General features: G+C 38.0%; 2 protein-coding genes across 5 annotated transcripts in view; both read right to left on the reverse strand.

The window, feature by feature from the left end:
- Positions 1–12,821, reverse strand: part of KRCC1 (lysine rich coiled-coil 1) — a 46,907-nt gene extending 34,086 nt beyond the window's left edge. For 2 of the 4 annotated variants that reach the window (XM_070766942.1, XM_070766941.1), the window contains exon 1: positions 12,595–12,821. In XM_070766942.1, coding sequence (XP_070623043.1) covers positions 12,595–12,754 — 160 coding nt within the window. In that variant the 5' untranslated portion in view covers positions 12,755–12,821. Of the gene's footprint in view, positions 1–10,907; positions 11,268–11,543; positions 11,642–12,594 lie in introns of those variants that run through there. The other 2 variants (XM_070766943.1, XM_070766944.1) reach the window with 2 other exon arrangements.
- IMMT (inner membrane mitochondrial protein) overlaps positions 1–19,848 on the reverse strand; it is a 348,633-nt gene that overhangs the window by 242,515 nt on the left and 86,270 nt on the right. The window lies entirely within an intron of this gene.

The following is a 19,848-nucleotide window of genomic DNA, read 5'->3' on the forward strand; positions in this document are numbered from 1 at the left end:
AAAAAAGAACTGGTACTAATGGGAAAGTGAAACTGCAGCTAAGGAAGGGAAACTAGCTTGAAAAGAAATATTTTATTATATTGCCAAATACGAAAATAATATGAAGAGTAGTAAATAAGTAACTGTGACAATTAGGGCATAGGCTGTGGGCCAGATTCGGCCTGTGGTGTGCTTAGAACTGGTTCGCAGGATCATCCTGGAAATAGCAACGGACTGACCTGCAGTCCTCTCTCAGTGAAAATGGACCTTGGGGGGAGGGTGTTTTCAGTCACAACGGCCTCCTGCAACCCTCTGCCAGCACAAATGGGCCATCCTGGGATGGCAGAGGGTTGGAAACCGTTGTGGCTGAAAACCGGGCCCAGGGGCCTTCCCAAGCTCCGTTTTCATTGACAGAGGGCTGCAGACCATCGCATCTGAAACAGGGGGCTCAAAGGAGCTGCAAGCTCCATTTTCATTGGCAGAGGGCTACAGGAGACCATTATGGCCAAAAGCAGACCCCAGAAGAGCCATGTGTCCCCCAAGCTCCATTTTCACTGGCAGAGGATTGTAGAGGCCACCACAGGCAAAAGAAATGGGGTCTCGGGGGAGCTACGCATGGCCTCAAGTTCCCCTTTTCCCAGCAGAGGGCTAGCAAAACAATCTGAAAGCAAAACAAAAGGATAAATGTTTCCCCTTTCCCATTTGTGCATCCAAGAAGAGGCAGGAAAAGAAAACAGAAAGAAGGAAGGAACAGAAGGAAAGAAGAAAGGAGAAGAGGAAGGGGAAAGAAGGAAGAAAGGAAATAAGGAAGATAGGTTATGAGAGAGTGAGGGAGAGTCTGAGAGAAGTCCAGCTTTAGCACTCGGCCACTACAGGTGCCCCCGACACGAGTGATGTTGAAGTGGCCATGCCTGCTCTGGCCATACCTACCCTGTTCCCAAGGTCAAACACAACCGTGATGTGGCTCTCAATGAAATAGTTTGACACCGCTGAATTAGGGTGTAGAAAAGCATTAGAAGCAAAGCAAGCAAATTCAATCTCAATCTTATAGACATTAGTGGTCAATAAATATGGAGCTGCAGCCAGAGTGAGACAGACGGTTCCCTCTGTGCTCTATGGGGGGGATCTGCTGAACGGTAGCAGCCTGGGGACCCAATTTTGGTCAAAACTGACCTGGAGGGTCGGTGAAGTAAGGGAATAGCCTGGCAATTGCAGGGTTAATGCAAAACCCCTGCAGGTAACCAGTTCCCTGACTGGCAGCCATTTTGGAAGCAACACGTTGCTACAAGCTCTGGTAGTGAAGCGGTATTAGAAAGATCAAGGTGATGGAAATCATCCAGGTAAGAAGATTCCTTTTTATTGCTTAGTATTGATTTTGGGAATGGAATAAGCTGATTTTTTTTTTTTAAAAAAAATCTTAATTAGTAAAGAAGACTGTAGTAGAAGGAGCTACAGCTTCCAGCGGCTGGAGAAGTGGTGGAAAAAAGCCTCTTTTCTCAATGGAGTCAATGTGATTTTGCTGTGATTTTTGGCTTCCCCCCCCTACATATAGCAGTAAACAGGACTGATATTAAATATACTACCAACTAGTCTTAATAAATAACAATAAATATCGTAGGCTAAAAAACTGAGATGAATTTGGAGCTGGGCTGCTTCTCATCAGAGGCATCTGGACTAATAAGTGATTGTCTTGTTGTATCTACATTGACCTTTGTACACATAACAAGTGTATTGTTTTTAACAGATGTTGGACTTTGAAGACTAGGAGGAAGGTAACTTGAAACTTTTTTCCTTTTTAAAAGTCCCTTTTAAATGTTTACCTCTTTCCTTTTATTATTTTGGGGTGAAGTATTGGATCAATTATTTAAATGCATTTTGAATATTTTATTTTTATTTTTCAATAATTTTTATTTTTTGTCCTCCTAATTTTTGGAATGCTTTATTTATGTTTTTTTTTATTTTTAATTTTTAAAAAAAAGACATGTAGGGTTTTGGGGATTATATAGATTATTTCTCCTTTTTCTAGTTCCTTTTCCCTCTTTTTTCTTTTTGGATTTTTATATTCATTCCTGATTAGATTATAAATTTTGGAGGGATTTTTACACCCTTTGGATTGGATTACAAATATTTTTTGTTGATGTTGATCTTAAATTCGGGTTTCTATACCCATTTTAATTGGATTACAAATATATATTTCTTGATGTTGATTTTGGCATCGGGTTCCCATACCCATTGGATTATAAATTTATCAAATGGATTACAAAATGGTGACAAAGAAGACACCACATCACCTGCCAACTACATCAACTGTAACACTGGCATCATGCTATAGCATGGGAGAAAAAATGGAAACAACAGAAGTTAAAAATATGTTTTTACCTTTACGGGAAGACCTCAAAAATAAATTTGATGCAGTTAATGAGACTTAAATGAAATGAAGGAAGAAATGAAAGGACTGGTAGAGAAAAATGAACAGCATTTACAGAAAATGGAAGAAGAGGTGGAATCTCATGAAAGAAAAATGGATGAATTGATGATATCTGAAAACAGGCAAGAAAGAATACCCATAATTTTAGAGATGGATCGATTTGAATTTTATTTACATTTCTAAAATGTCTATGAAGAGAAAGGATAAAATTTAAATAATATAATGGTGGAAATTCTGATAAACGCTTTGAAAGAAAGTAAAGAAAAACTGTTGAATGACATACTACATATGTGATGAGACATAATCTCCCAAGAGAAGTATACGTGAGATTCACCAAAAAGGCACGTAGAATGGAATTGCTATAAAAATTGAGAAACATTACCTGCAAATATAAAAAGAAAGAGATCACAGTTTTAAAGCAAGTACCAAGAAAAGTAAGAGACCAAAGAAGAGAATATAATTTTTTGACAAAGAAACTAATTGAAAGGAGTGAATTTTCGATGGTTGATTCCTGAAGGCATAATGTTAGTCTGGCAAGTACAAAGACTGAGATTGGATACAATCAATAAGGCAGAAATATTTTACAGAGAATGCAGAGGTATGAATGAGAGCCACAACAGAGAAGAATCTTATACAAATTGAAGAAGGAATGCAAGAGCTAGAATTGAGAAGAGAATGCTTACTAAATGAGACAGCAGGAGGACAAGAAATACAATTAACTTAATAATTAGAAAAGGAATTGGGAAAAGTAACTAGAGAACAAAGAATGACACAATCTGCAAAAGATAGGCAAAAGCCTTAAAATAGGAAAAATAAATAAAGAAATATGAAGAAATTAGATTGATATTGTTAAATTATTCTTTAATACTGTTAAATAGTGGAACTTGATTGATGTGTGGAGAAAGAGACTTCAAAAAGAAAAACAATTTACATTTTACTTTTCTAGCCACAAGTCTTAGACAAGAATTGGTATGGACAACCATGGATTTGAAAAATTGATTACAAAGAATAGACATTTAATCTAATGTATGGGCAGACCATAATCCAATGGAGAGGCAAACGGGAAACGTTGAGATGGACATTACAACATGAAATACTGCAAGAAAAAGAATTTGAATTATTTGTAATTTCTTCCAGGAAAATAGAAAAGAAGGTACTATATTTGGAGTCTTTGGAGGGGGCGGCATACAAATCTAATAAATAATAATAATAATAATAATAATAATAATAATAATAATAATAATAATGATACATTACAAATACTTTGGGATATATCTGAAGCATATTTCAGAGGCTTGGCCCTGACAGATATGAGTAAGATAAATAAACAGAATAAAGCCATTAAAAGAAAAATTGAAATGGAATATAGGGATTTAGAAAAAAAATTGCAAATATAACCACAAGATCTGAAAATGCCAGAAATGGTGGATCTGAAGAAGCATAAATTAAATATGATAGAAAATGAAGAAGTAGCAAGAAATATTAAAGCATTGAAGCAAAATTTCTTTGAGCATATGAATAAAACCAGGAAGATGGTTAGGGAGATAAGGAAAGATAAAAAGGAAAAAATTGTTAAAACAATGAGAAAATGAAGGAGAATTACAATATAAAGAGGATAAAAAGAAAATAGTATGGAGATACTATAAAGAATTATACAAACAAGAGAAAGTTGATGATCAGAAAATATGTCAATATTTGGAAAAGGCAGAGCTATACCAGAAACACATAAAAAAAACATTTAAAGAGAAAATCACGATGGAATTGGTGGAGACCATTAAGAAACAGAAAAATGGAAAAGCGCCGGGTCTAGATGGGTTACCAGCAGAGTTTTATAAGAAGTATTTGGATTCGTAATGCCGGACTTATTTAATAAATTGATTCTTGAAGTTAAACTCCTGGAGTCCTGATATTTGATATGATATATAAATATAATAGATACAAAATATTTGTAGCTATTATAGCAAACAGTCTGAAAAGATTTTTTTTGGTGAATTTATCTATATAGACCAAAATGGATTCCTTCCTAGGAGACAGATTAGACAATATACGTATAATATTGAATACTATAGAGTATTATAAACACCTAGAAAAACAAGAGACCTTAAATGTTTTTGGATGCATAGAACACATTTGATAATGTGAAGTAGCAGTTTTTAAATCAACAACTACAATATATGGACTTTGGGGCAAGATTTCTAGTATAATCAGATCCCACAGAGTTGGCCTCCTCCAGATCCCATCAGCCAGACAATGTCATCTGGCGAGGCCTAGGGGAAGTCTTCTCCGTGGCCGTCCCGATCTTCTGGAACAAGCTCCCCGCAGAGATTTGTACTACCCCCACTTTACCTGCCTTCCACAAAGCTCTGAACACCCACCTCGGCCGGCAGGCTTGGGGCCATTGAAACTTTGATATATGTTGTCCCACCCAATGAATGAATATAGGATGTTTGATGTATTAATCTGTTTGTTTGTTTTTAACTGTTTTTTAGAATGCAATTTTATGTAGATTTCTAATATGTTGTAAGCCGCCCTGAGTCTCAGAAGGGCGGCATAGAAATCAAATCAAATAAAAAAAATAATGGAAGAAATCTACAGTAAACAAACAGCAAAAACAATAATAAATGGAGACATGACTGGTAGACATTACTAAAGGAACAAGGCAAGGATCCCCATTATCACCATTACTGATATTAGAAGTACTAAATAGAAATATAAGAGAGGATAAGGAGATCACAGGACTTAAAAAATTAGAAAAGAATATAAATTACATAAAAATGATTTAGTACTTGAATATTCAGGTAGAAGTAAGATATGAGATATATGGGAATTAATTTAGAAAAAACAAAACTAGACAAAATCTTAATGGGAACAGATGAAAAGATGATAAAGAAATTGTACAACTATTTGCTCTCCACTGAATTAGAATTTGAACAAGTGAAAGAGACAATAATAAAATGGATGAGACACATAGGACATACAATAGATATAAATATGTGGTAACAATTACGGGAAAGAAATTATAAAATGAAATGGCAACAGCTTACAAAGAAAATATGTATAAGATGTTCTATAGATGGCATATATCACCAGAGAGATTAGCAAAAATGTTTAAGAATAAATTGATGAATTGTTGGAAATGTAATCATATACCTGGATCTTTTTAGCATATGTGGTGGACGTGCAGTGAAGCCCAAAAATTTTGCTTAGGAGTTCAAATATGGATTGAAACATTATTGAAACAAAATATTGATTTAAAATCTGAAATATTTTTTATTAGGTATATTGCCAGAAACATTTAATAAGGAAGAAATATACTTACTCGTGCCTATAGTGACTGCTGCTAGGATTGTAAATGCACAAAATTGGAAGTTAAACAGAATACCAACAGAAAGAGAGGGACTAAGGAAGATTATAGACTATGCGGAAATGAATAAACTTACAATGAAAATTAAGGACAAAGAAGACACAGAGTTTTCCAAAATTTTGGGGAAATTTTATGAATGGCTTGAAAGTAAAAATAATAAATAAAATAGTTAATGTAAGGTAAATTTAATGTAAGAGTAACACAAAGAAATGAGAAACAGAATTGTCAGAACTTGGATGACAGAAAAAGGAGGCAGCATTAAGTATATAATACATGTTTTAAACCAAATTAAAAAGTTTCAAAAAGGAAATCAAGAGTTAAAAATAGAGTACTAGAATTGAAGAAGGAAGAAAATTGTTTAGACTTTTTAAAATTAAAATTAAATATAGCTTTTCTTCTTTAGACAGAATGAATAATTGAGATTTAGGATTTTTTATTATTTTATATGAAAGAGACTTTATAAATAAGCTGTTATCCATTGAAGATACATGGGTTATATATGTATGGTTTTATGGTTGAGAAAAATAAAAAATATATATTAAAAAATAAATATAATTTGTAAAACTTCAGAAGACTAGAAGATAGACTGCAGAACAAACTACACTTCTTACTCAAGATACAAATGAAAAGAATTGAAATTATCATAGTCTAAGTAAAATGGCAATGACCTAGCTGCCTTGAGAAGTCTATAATGATGCCAAAGGTGGAAGAAAAGGACAAATGACAGCAAGGCAGATGGTCTCAATTACTGCAATGATGGATTAATGATATACACTATTGGAAGGACTAGGTTGGGGAGGGATCATTAGAGAAAATCTCTGTGGTTTCCAAGGATTGCCAGCAACTTAATGGCACATAATCAATAGAAGGTTAGAAAATAAAAATTAAGATTTTAAATAAAGTTTATGGGGGGGCATTTTTTTCAACCTGCTCAAGATATTTTATTGACTATAATCAAAACTAAGACTCAAGTCAAGCAGCTTAGCACACATTCAGTAAATCGGTTATGCAATTCACATGTATGTATTGATTTTTAGACTGTTTTTGTATAATATCAGCTTTGGTTCTCATACATTTTAAGGCTTGCGGGAAAGTGATTGCCTTGATGCCTCATAAATACTGTACGATATGGCTTACACTACTCCAAAAGTATTTTATGAACTAGAAAACTTTTGCTGTTTTTATGGTTGTAGTAGATTAAAGCAACATCCTCTTCAAAGTGATTGTGCACTAAAATAGGTACTGTCCATTTTAAGGACTCCTAGAACAAGTCTTAAATCTCTTATCATTTCCAATTTGTTTTTGAACAGAAAGGCTTTTGTGACAGTCATAAACGTAGCACAAATGCCAACATACTGAAACAGTTTGATCTCCTAGTCTAAGGGAACAGAAAGTTCCACATTGGAGCTGATCACAGGCTATATGGTGTATATCTTTCTTGTGCTTACTACTTGGACTAGATTGTAGTCAACTAGCAGAAAAATAAACAACTGCTGAATTCTAATAACTTGGAAAGGTGTAGATAAATACTTAGTTTGGATTACTACTGTGGTCTCTTGCCGTTACCAATGATGGCAGGGTTGATGATAATTTAAATTCAAAACTTCTAGAATGTACTAGGCTGCTTAATTCAAAACTAGTAAATCCTAATTCATGTTTTATCTGAACTATGAATCCGCTATGTATCTAAAGCAAATTTGTGAGTGTAGACAATGCCATGCCATACTCTCTCCTTAACATCTAACTTACAGATACTGGTAAGAATATTGTATAAAAGCATAATAAGTGAGCTGAGCATGCCAAACATTTCACTATTATCTCAAATATAACTTTCTAAATTAAAATAATATTTTTCAATATTTTTATATCATTATACATTAATAAATTTCTTGGTAAGATTCTTCACGATTTTAATTATCGCCATTCTATTTTTTGAAAGTGAAGAAGGAATAATTATGCTTTCATACAAAGTAGCTACTAACAAGATTTTAGAGTTCTACACAGGGCAATGTTTATAATATTCTAGAAAAGAAAAATCTAACTTTGGGTTTTATGGTTTAGACTTATACTGTAGATCTTTATAGAAATGGTTTGTTTATATTATGAAAAAGCAAAAAATTGTAATTTGATGTCAGAGCCTTATTTTACTGTCAGAACAGTAAGTCGGAAGTCAATGCTTCTTTTTCTTCTTATCTTTCCTCATTTCTTTCTCTTTGTCCCTTCCATTGCTTGTCTATTTATTTTGTATAATACTTTATAATTCAATTAAAATTAATTTATAAAAGTATTCTACATTAATATTTTCAGTTATGTCCATATTATTTGCTACAAGGATAGCAAATCAACGATTCATTGCATGATTTTCATCAGTGCCTTAGATTAGTTTTAAACTATCAAGAAAATATGAATTTTTGTTTCCTGAATAGTAGCCAGCTATCTCTGCAGGTAATCCACTATCCAAACTGAAAATAATTCTAAAACCATTTTTATTATCTGCATCAAAAGAGTGGAAATAAAGATAAACATATCTAATTGAACACAAATGCTTGGACTTATTTAAAACAACTCTTATTTTGTGCCAAGTTACTTTCTAGAAGTGTACACTATTAGAGTCAGAAACAGTGCTTTGAATCTCACATCAGCATCCCACCTCTTATTAGTTTTTCAGCTTCCTATGAGACAAAATAGTTTTCAAATTACCGTATTTTTCAGAGTATAAGACGTACTTTTTTCCTCCCTAAGAGGCTGAAAATTCAGGTGTGTTTTATACTCTGAATGTAGCTTTTTTGGAAGCTTTTTCCCTCAGCCCTAACTAGGTGCTAATGATCTTCCCAGCTCTTACCTTGCAGGTTCTTTCATTCTTACTCTCCACGAAGAATGTTTTCCAAACACTAAGTCTTTGCAGGTTTTTTTCTGTTGCTCTAACTTGCTCCAAATGTTTCTTTCCAGCCCTAACCAGATGCTAACAATGTTCCCAGCTCTTACCTGCTTGCAAGCTCTTTCATTGTTACTCTCTGTGAAGAATGTTTTCCAAGCCCTAAGTCTTTGTAGGTTTTTTCATTGCTCTACTTGCTCCCAATGTTTCTTTCCAGCGCTAACTGGGTGCTAATGATTTTCCCAACTCTTACTGGCTTGCAAGCTCTTTCATTGTTACTCTCTTGGAATAAGGTTTTTGTAACGCCCTAACCAGGAAATAAAATAATATGCTGAAGCTGACCAGACTAAGAATGCTAGCCAGATGGATGTCTGGTAAGCAGATTCTTTTCTCTATTTTCCTTCCCAAAAACTAAAGTGTCTTATATTCTGAAAAATACGGTAATGAGACTCTTAAAACATGATTGTTTTGTTTCACATTCCCCTTTAATGAACACAAAGGAACCAAGAATCAGTTCTGAAGTGTTCTCAAACCAACTAAATTGTTTGAAAAGAACTGTTTAAAACAATCAGAATCAAAATATCTACAGAATGCAATGAAATCTACTCTCAGATAAATATTTAAAAATGCAAGATAGGTTATCATTTTGCCCCTTTAGGAATAAGGAATTCGCCTTATGAAAGATAAATATAAAATTTATTAAGAGCGACAAGATTGCATGACCCTGCCCTTTATTTCATTGTTTTAAATACTATTTTAAAAAAATAATAATGTAAATATCTCTGTGAATATTGTTATAGTGTAACTAAAAATGTGTGACACCTTACAAATTCTGCCTACAAATCTACTGAAGTGCCATGTTTTCAATGTAATGACTGATGACTTTATCTTCCAAGACCTGTTTATTGCCACAGATCACCTGTCAAGATAGGGCAGTTCATTGGAATAAGCACTATTTTGCATGCATACATCCATTATACTGATATCTCCAGTTAAAATGATTTGGCTGTCAAGACTAGGAAATACTTTGGGAAAGTACTATATGAATCATTGGATTAGATGAACCAACAATAAGCAGCTTTATATGGCAGAAAGTTCTTTTCACTCAAAAAGTTCAAATTGTATTATGTTTGTCAACTGTGTGCATTTGTTGAGATTTAAAATTCCACTCACTGTTAATATCTCCTTTGAAATGCTAAGTTTAGGAGGACTTTAAGAAAGAAACCTCTCAGATCCCTAGGAAGTTCCTAGCCTGTTTTCTCTGTTAGAGAAGTCTGTTTTTCTCTGAAATACAGTGGTACGTCGGTACTCGAACGCTTCCTTTCTCGTACATTTCGGATAACGAACAAAATTTTCGGCAAAAATTCAGATACCGAACAACCGGAGAAAATTTTGTTCATTATATGAAATGTAATCCCGGCAGCTTCAGGGGGCTGAGGAGCTCTCTAAGAGCTCCAAGCTGCGGGAAAGGTGGGGGCTGCTGCAATCTTGGCAGCTTCAGGGGGCTCCTTTCCTCATTGCTTCCTTTTATTACCTGTAAGCAGCTTCAAAAACTTTCTCCTTCCCTGTGGCTGCAACAGCGGCGATTTCCCTTCCAGTAGCAAGAGCGCCGGGAAGTCACATAATGAAGGGAAGCTGCTGGAGCGGCAGCAACTGCTGAGATGGCTCCGGCGGCTTCCCTTCATCACATGACGTTCCCGGCGCTGTTGCTACTGGAAGGGAAATCGCCGCTGTTGCAGCCACAGGGAAGGAGAAAGTTTTGAAGCTGCTTACAGGTAATAAAAGGAAGCAATGAGGAAAAGAGCCCCCAGAAGCTGCCAAGATTGCAGCAGCCCCCACCCTTCCTGCAGCTTGGAGCTCTTAGAGAGCTCCTCAGCCCCCTGAAGCTGCCGGGATGGCAGCTTCTGGGGGCTCCTTTCCTCATTGCTTCCAGCAGCCCCCACCTTTCCTGCAGCTTGGAGTAGCGAATTTATTTATGCCATTGGAAATAATGAAAATAGATTTAATTGGTTCCCAGCAAGTTAACAGGGGCTGGGAACCAATTAAATCCATTTCCATTATTTCCTATGGGATAAATAAATTCGGTACTCGATCAAATCAGTTCTCGACCACACTTCTGGAATGAATTGTGGTCGAGTACCGAGGTACCACTGTATACTGTTTCCTTGTCAGAGGTAAAAAAAAAAAAGAGCAATTTCTAGACCCATAAAGGAATCCAGTGCATAATGGTTACTAAGGTCTCATCAAAAAAACCTACTTACTTTGATAATTGAACTGTCAAGACTCCTTCATATAACCTTTATTCAATTCCATTCTACCCGATTGTGATGAAAGCTTATTTTGAGATTATGACTCCTTTATTATATTTTATTGTGGTTTGGACGTAAGTCATTTTGAATGTTTTCCTTACAAATATGGAATGTTTATTTCCTTTATGAAATTTCAATACATTCTAGGCCAGCTTGCAATACTTAAGACTAAGGGTTGTGCCTTAGGATACTGTGAATGTACTTGGGCAAAAAATCATTAAACACTTTTCTTCAAAGGAAGGGTAACAAGCAGCCCATTGGAGATGAAAGGCAATAAAACAGCAAATGGGAAGTAGCAATCCTTCTTTCCTCCTGTCAAGAAAGAAAGAAAAAGGACAGGAAGCATAAAAAAGGACTATAGCTTCTACTGCTTTTTCCCTGACTTTTTAAAGCTGTCAGTGCAGAGAAGATGAGGCACAGATACCATCTGAATCACTAGCTGCTCTCCTAGCCAATAAAACATAAAGGAAGGATGGAGAACCTCCAGATGTTACTGGGCTACAACTTCCAACAGAGAATGAAGTACAGCAACATCTGATGAGTCAAATTTCCTATTGCCACTGAGGAGTGGGCAGAGTACATACCTACCAAGTCTCACTCACGTGTGCTTCTCCTCTGAATGGCATTGTGGCATATGGAGTTACCTTCCTCTGGTAGTCTTTTTTTCATGAATGACGTAGGGCAGGGGTGTCAAACTGGCAACCTGCGGGCCAGATGCGTCACATGCAGGCTACACCCACCCCAGCTCCACAAATGGGAAAACCGCAGTCAAACGTCACGTAACGGCAACATGACATAGCGAGTTTGACACCCTTGATGTAGGGGATTACACCAGGTTAACAAATAACTTTTAACAGTCTGCCATTTAAAGGAAGTAGGAAAAATGGATGATTTGCTGCTCTTTTTCCAACCAACCCTTCGTAACACATCAACTGATAAAAAAGGACAAATAAATAGAAAAGAGGTCTAGCTCAATCTCTAGATCCAATTTTCTCGTCAATATATATATGGCAGGGGATGGTGGCAGCAAAAAAAGATGGAAATCAGGATCCTTATCTTTTGCTACTTCCAACTTCTGTTGTAGGTAGAAGAAAAATAAGGCTGGCTTGTTATTGGATTAGCTTTCCTCAAAACAGGCTGCTTTCCATTCGAAATAGGAATGGCGGCCTTTTGGCTCACACTCCTTTAACGGGGTTGTTTATTCTGGAGCCTAAGGCTCCGCAAACTCCCAGGAGCGCCTGCATCTGATTGGGAAAGCATGGGCGAGGAGCGGAGCACCGAATCAGCTGCTGCCTCCCCAACGGACCTGCTCTCCCACGCGGGTTCCCTCTCGGTCCCACCCGCCCCATCGCTTTCCCTGGCCGGAAGGCACGTGGCTTCCTTGCACCCTCCGAGGACGAGAGAGCTCTATCCTCTTCCATGAACTCGGCCCTGCGGGCTCCTCTCCCCCGCCACCCCTCCCCCCCAGCCCGCGTCCCGAGTCCCGTCGCCCCCATTCCAGTTGAGGCCGTCGCCCGTTTCCAAGGCGTCACTTCCTCTTGCGCGCACCCCCCCTCTCCGCGCCCTCCCGGGAGCTCCAGGATCTGGCAGCTCCCTTGCGGCCGGCCGGCCAGCCGCCTTGCCTACCACTCTCACTCACCTGCACTCTGGCCGCGGGGAGGTGGCGGCAGCGGGGGGGAGGGGGCGTCCCCTCCCCCCTCTGCCTTCTCCCTCCCCGCAGCAACAACCACAGCAGCAGCAGCAGCAGCAGCAGCAGGAGGTGCCGGTGCCTCCGCCGCCGCCGCCACCGCCGCCGCCATAACTGGGAAAGCGGAGCAGAGGAAGCTCCGGCCACTCCCCGCGGGGAAATCCTCGCGGGAAATGCGGGGGCGGAGCAACGGCGTCCCGGAAGCATAATGCAAAGCTTGCGGAAGTGGCGCTTCCTCCGAGGTTGCTCTTCGAAAATGCGCCGTCGGAGGGGGTCGTTGCATTTTTCGTCCCCCCGCGTCCTCGGCCTTCCGTTCGGGGTCAGTTATTGCTTATGGCTGCTCTCCCCAAGCAGACGATCTGGTAATAACACACTCAAGGAGAAAATGAGAAAATAAGGGGCGTGCATAAGTGCGCCAGGGTGCCTTCCGTTCCCTGTCCTAATGTTTCTCTTTTACTAGTATCATATATATGAATATTATTATATCTTTGTACACCAACAATATGTATTTGACAAACAAAACAAAAATAACACTCCCATCAACACTGACAGGGGCAAATCCCTGGATGTAAACAGAGCAAAGCCCGTTCATCTAGCACTTGAAGAAGTTACCTAATCGGGTATTGAAACAACTGCAAGCAAAGGACCAAACGCTTCTCATCCAAAAAGCGCCTTTCATTTCTGAATTGGATGAAAAGCGAAAAGGTCCAAGGTTGCATTTGGGGGGGGGGGGGACCCTACCACGTTTGGGAAGTATTATTTGTAATTAAATTGTAATCCTGATATTTCTCTAGATATTTTTTTAAATTAAGTTTTTAAAAGTTATTTTAAAGATTTATTGCAGTTATAACCTGTATCCCGTATATTCAACTTTTCAATTATAAAAAAGTTTTGAAGGCTGGTCCCTAAATCCCTAAACACTTATTTTAATAATAAGGCGGGCCCCAGGGGAAGAGCCTTCTCTGTGGCAGCCTCGGCCTTCTGGAACCAACTCCCCCCCAGAGATTAGAACTGCCCCCACCCTTCTTGTCTTTCGTAAATTACTCAAGACCCACCTTTACTGCCCGGCATGTGGGAGTTGAGACACCTTCCCCCAGGCTTCTTATATTTATGTTTGCTATGTATGTGTTGTTTGGTTTTTTTAAATATGATAGGGTTTTTATAGGCTTCTTTTTTAATATTAGATTTGTTGCACCATAATATTGTTTTTACTATTGTTGTGAGCCGCCCCGAGTCTCTGGAGAGGGGCGGCATACAAACCTAATAAATAAATAAATAAATAAATAAATAAATAAATAAATAAACAAACAAACAAACAAACAAACAAATAAATAAATAAATAATTAATAATAATAATAATAATAATAATAATAATAATAATAACAATAAACATTTATTTATAATGCCCTTTATACAGGGGTTGGACAAAAAAGTGGAAACACCTTGAAAAGATTTATCAAAATATCTTTTAATATGGTGTTGGTCCACCTTTTGCAGCAAATGCAACCTCAATTCTCCGAGGTATTGATTCATACAAATTGTGAATTGTTTCCAAAGGAATTTTAGCCCATTCTTCAGTTAAAGCACCCTCCAGTTCTTTTAGAGTCGATGGTGGTGGAAATTGTCTTCTTACTTGAATCTCTAAAATCGATCATAAATGCTCAATAATGTTGAGGTCTGGTGATTGTGGTGGCCTGATGAGATGCTGAACTTCATTAGAATGTTCCTCGTGCCATTCTTTAACAATTCTTGCTCTATGGATTGGTGCATTATCATGCATTATCATCTTGAAAGATGGCATCCCCCTCTGGAAACAGTTCTTAAACCTGAACCATATGATGCATTTAAAATATGTCAAGTTTTGATTGATTTGAATATGTTCAAACTTTAAGATGCCCAAAAGATCAAGTGTTTCCATTTCTTTGTCCACCCCTGTATAACTAGCAAAAACAGTAGGCAATACACACACTTAGCTAAAACACAACTAATAAAACCATAAAATTTGTTTAAAACCTTCCCAACCTTGCAAATGTCTTCCCGTCTTGCTGATCCGCAGAACAAGGATGTTTCAATTTGCTGAATCAAAGAATAGAATAGAATTCTTTATTGGCGAAGTGTGATTGGACACACAAGGAATTTGTCTTGGTGCATATGCTCTCAATGTACATAAAAGAAAAGATACATTTGCCAAGAATCATGCGGCTGAACACTTAATGATTGTCATAGGGGTCAAATAAGCAATGAAGAAACAATCAGTAAATACAAATCTGAGGATACAAGCAACAAGTTACAGTCATACAGTCCTAAGTGGGAGGAAATGGGTGATAGGAATGATGAGAAAAAACTAGTAGAAATTGAAGTGCAGCCTTATTAAAAAGTTTGACGGTGTTGAAGGAATTTGTGTAGCAGAGTGATGGCATTCGGGAAAAACCCTGTTCTTGTGTCTAGTTGTCTTGGTGTGCAGTGCTCTGTAGCGACATTTTGAGTATAGGAGTTTTGTGTCCAGGATGTGAGGGGTCAGTAAACATTTTCACCGCCCGCTTTTTGACTTGTGCAGTATACAGGTCCTCAATGGAAGGCAGGTTGGCAGCAATTGTTTTTTTCTGCAGTTCTGATTATCCTTTGAAATCTGTGTCGGTCTTGTTGTGTTGCAGAGCCAAACCAGACAGTTATAGAGCTGCAGGTCACAGATTCAATGATTCCTCTGTAGAACTGTATCAGCAGTTCCTTGGGCAGTTTGAGCTTCCTGAATTGGCGCAGAAAGAACATTCTTTGTTGTGCTTTTTTGATGATGTTTTTGATGTTAGGTGACCATTTTAGATCTTGAGATATGATAGAACCTAGAAATTTGAAGGTCTCTCCTGTTGATACTGTGTTATCTAGTATTGTGAGAGGTGGAAGGGTTTCTTCTAAAGTCTACCACCATTTCTATGGTTTTGAGTGTGTTCAATTCTAGATTGTCCCGGTCACACCACAAGGTTTGTTCAACCTCTCGTTGAATGACTCCGATCACTGTTGTATCGTCTGCAAACCTCAGTAGGGGAATGTCTTTAATGCCTTGCGGAAGTCGAGAAAATTCTCCACTAACTGAAGCTCTAAAGGAAGACTGTTCCACAGACATGGGGCCAGATCTTGAAAGGCCTGCAATTTTGATGTTGCTGTACGTATCTGTGGAACAGTCAACCGACCCTTCCTGGTCAAATGTAGATCCCTCGATGGTGTATATCAAGGCCACCAAGTAATTTGGTGTGTTTGAGCGCAGGGCCTTAAATACCATCACTAACAGTTTAAATTGAGCCCTGGTTCGAATTGGCAACCAGTATAGAGATCTACGCGAGGCTGACACATGGGATGACCTGGAGAGATGTAGAACCACCCGAACAGCACTATTTTAGACCAGGGATAATGGAAATAGCGAGCAAGATGGTAAGCCTGCCAATAAGCTATTACAATAGTCTAAACGTGATGTTACAAGGGCTTGGATGAGTAGGCGAGCAGTCTCGATTGTTAAGAACTTGCGGATTCTCCGAATATTCAGAAGATGGTAATTGTATACCTTTTCTGTCGCTCCAATAAAGGGGCGCAGAGACAGTCTACCATCCAACGACTCCCAGGTTCCAGGCCACTGAGACTGGGACCACCGAGCAGCATTTTAAAATGTTTTGTTTGAATTTTGTTTGAATCTAATGTTTTACCACAAGATGGCACTGTGATTTCACAGTGCCATATTTTGGCCTTTCCCTTACTATTTTTATTTATTTATTTATTTATTTATTTTGTCCAATACACAATGAGGGTTTTAGTGGGCATATATCTATATACACATAATAAAATACATGATGAAGGTTATAGAGGAGATACTCATAGTAAAATATATCTAAGAAACAATAGAAAAGAAGGTATAGTAATAGAACATATCAATGAAATAATAGAAGAAGAGATATAGGAATAGAAGAAAGATATAGGAGAGCAATAGGACAGGGGACGGGAGGCACTCTAGTGCACTTGTACTTGCCCCTTACTGACCTCTTAGGAATCTGGATAGGTCAACCATAGATCATGGCACAAACATATTCTGGTAAGATAATTTTTTTGCCAGTCCCCATAATGTTGCCTTCATTTTGTCCCCAGTGGAAAATTAAAAGAATTTTTTCTATTAGCTATATCAATTGGCTGCCAGTACTGATATTCCCTTCAGTATTCTCAGTTCGATATATTTTGGAACTTGGTGAGAATTCTATATATGATTAGCCCTCCTTGAAAACTCTATTCTTGTGCAAGATTGATAATCAATCTCACCTTGCTTTCACAGATAAAAGGTGTTGGAAGAAATATCCATCTGGTTCAGTTCCAAGCCAGGATATAGACACTGGAAACACAGGCTGATTGGAAAGAGGTTTAAATGGTGAACAAAACTACGAAACACATGATCCTGCTTCAGCTGACCACATGGATTTGAGAGAGGGTGGCTTTTATACCTTCCCTTGGGCTTTGCACTTGAACTTCCTGTTCCTGTGCAAAAACATGTATTGGCAGTTGGAGGGATTATAGCTAACTTTGTAGGTTGTCTGAGCTCTTAGGTTTGGTTGAAGCTTGCTGAGTGATCCTTAGATTGTGCCATGTAATGAGCTGCTAGATGAGTTAATCCTATTATGTCTCTGAGGGTCATTTCTTAATCCTAGAAGTCTTTTGTCTTGTAGACAGGTTGGCCCAGTCCTGCTGGAACTATTAAAAAAGATGGGGGCTGCTTTCCAAGAGAATGTTTCTTCGTTAAGGAAGAATTGGCCAACCAGCTGATTTTGGGGTATATGCCATGCATGCGAAGAGGGCGTGCATATGTGGGAGATGTGCATGCATGCGGGGGGGGGGGGTGTTTATGTGTGCATGAGGAATGCGGCATCCCCCCCCCCATGTTCCTTGGAGACTGCAGGGAGGCCTGCTAGGTCCAAAATGGGACGGTGTGTGTCACACCATCATGTGCAGTGAAGTGTTTGGGAGTTCATGCATGTATGCGCAGAGTGTGCGGGAGGGGGGTGCAGAGCATCACGCACACATTAAAAGGAAATGTGACAGAGAATGTGATTGCCAAATAATCTCCCAAGGCATAAACACTTTAGAGAAATAAAGATCAGATTGAGACATGAAAAGATAAATATAACTGTAGAAAATAAAATTTAAATACACTTTTGGATACTTTAAAACCATTTGAAAATATTCCTTAGTTGTTTTTGCCAATACGTATATACTTCTCCAAAAAATAAAGGGAACACTCAAATAACACATCCTAGATCTGAATGAATGAAATACTCTCATTGAATACTTTGTTCTGTAGAAAGCTGAATGTGCACAACAGCATGTGAAATTTATTGTCAATCAGTGTTTCTTCCTAGGTGGACAGTTTGATTTCACAGAAGTTTGATTTACTTGGAGCTATATTGTGCTGTTTAAGTGTTCCCTTTATTTATTTATTTTTTTTGAGCAGTGTGTTTTATTTTGCATATGACTAGGCACATTATTATAGAAAGAAAATGAACACTGTGCATAGTTTTTACTATTTGCCTGCACTGGCTTGAATTCTTGATATCTTAAAACAAGTCTGTATATGAAAATGATAAAGGAATGACGTGTCATATACCCTAAAGCAAAGGAAGTTCAACCCTTAGCCTTTTTAATCACCAAAGTGCATAGCAGGTTAGAAGGGTTCTGATACAATCAGTCTGGAAGATAAAAAGGGGGATAGACTTCCTGTGGTAAATTGAAATCCTACTTTACTTGGACAAGGGGGCACTCCCTAAAGCTCATAGGTAGGAAAGTGAGGACAAACCAAGGGAAATATTTCTTCACCCAGAGGGTCGTCGGTTTATGGAATTCACTTCCAGAAGAGGTCGTGACAGTTGTCAGCCTTGATAGCTTCAAGGCAGGATTAGACAGATTCATGGATGCCAAGTATATCGGTGGTTATTGAAATGGATGTCCATGTGCCGCCTCTATGTTGGTTGAGGCAGGCCGGACTACCTTGGGTACCATTTGTTGTGGGTCAGGGGAAAGGGAGGGTCTTGCCTTCTCTTTCTGCTCAAGATCCCCAAGGACAATTGGTGGGCCACTATGTGACACAGAATGCTGGACTCGATGGGCTTTGGCCTGATTCAGCATGGCTCTTCTTATGTTCTTATGTTTACTCCTGTGTCTTCTTTTAGGACAAATCAAAATGAGACAAAATGGTTTTTTATAATATGCAAGAGAGCCCCTATTTATCTCATTGATGCATTTGGTACTACCTTGAAGCCTCACATGGCAGTTTCATTAGTTGAAAAAGGTTTCTCTTATGTGCATAGGCATGTTCCAATACTTATAATAAGTGACTGGAAATGCTGAGAAATGTTTCTGTGCATGTAAAGAAATCTCCTCTAGCAGCAGAACCAAGATTAAGTAAGAAAGTAAGAAGGAAAAATATTTAAATAAATCAAAATTTAAACAAATACCGGAAAGTTAATAAATGGGAAAAGAAAAGAGGCAAAAAACAATGTGAAATACTGAATAGACTGCTTTGTACCTTTTTCTTTGTGTGTGTGTGTGTGTGTTACTTGTCTGTATTGTGTTACATTGTGATGTAAATGTTATGTTTTTTAAATGTTTTATAAATAAACTTTAAAAAGAAAAATCTCCTCTAGCTATTGGCTCTGCTTTAGGATGCTGCCAAAAGGAGGCAACATGTTTTTCCCTTTAGAATGGGGGGTGCCTATCAGAGTTGCTCCAGAGGAATAATTCACAGTGCATCCAAGGGATCAAGACAGTTAAGTTGGGGGCTGTAGTTATTTGATTGAAACCCTGTCCCTTTTTTATTTCTGTCATGCGTGCAGTGCATTTTCAAGAAGGGGTGGCTTTTAATCAACTGCTACAGTGCCTTTACTTTTTTAAAGTAAAGAGAGGTACAACTTTGTTTATATTATTTTAATCTAGTGGCCTTCAAGTGAGGTACAGTTCATAGATATAGATAATAACAAGAAACAAAAAATAATATGCTAATCTCTCTCTCTCTCACCCACCCACACCCACCCACCCACACAAACACCCCTCCACAGAGAGAGAGAGAGAGAGAGAGAAAGAGAGAGACCCCAGTAGTAAATGAAGCTCTTATGAGAGCAATATTGGTATTGACCAGGATATACTTATATATATACAGTATAAATAAAAACAGCGCCCTGC

Source organism: Erythrolamprus reginae, chromosome Z (assembly GCF_031021105.1).
Source record: "Erythrolamprus reginae isolate rEryReg1 chromosome Z, rEryReg1.hap1, whole genome shotgun sequence".
Lineage (NCBI taxonomy): Eukaryota > Metazoa > Chordata > Lepidosauria > Squamata > Dipsadidae > Erythrolamprus > Erythrolamprus reginae.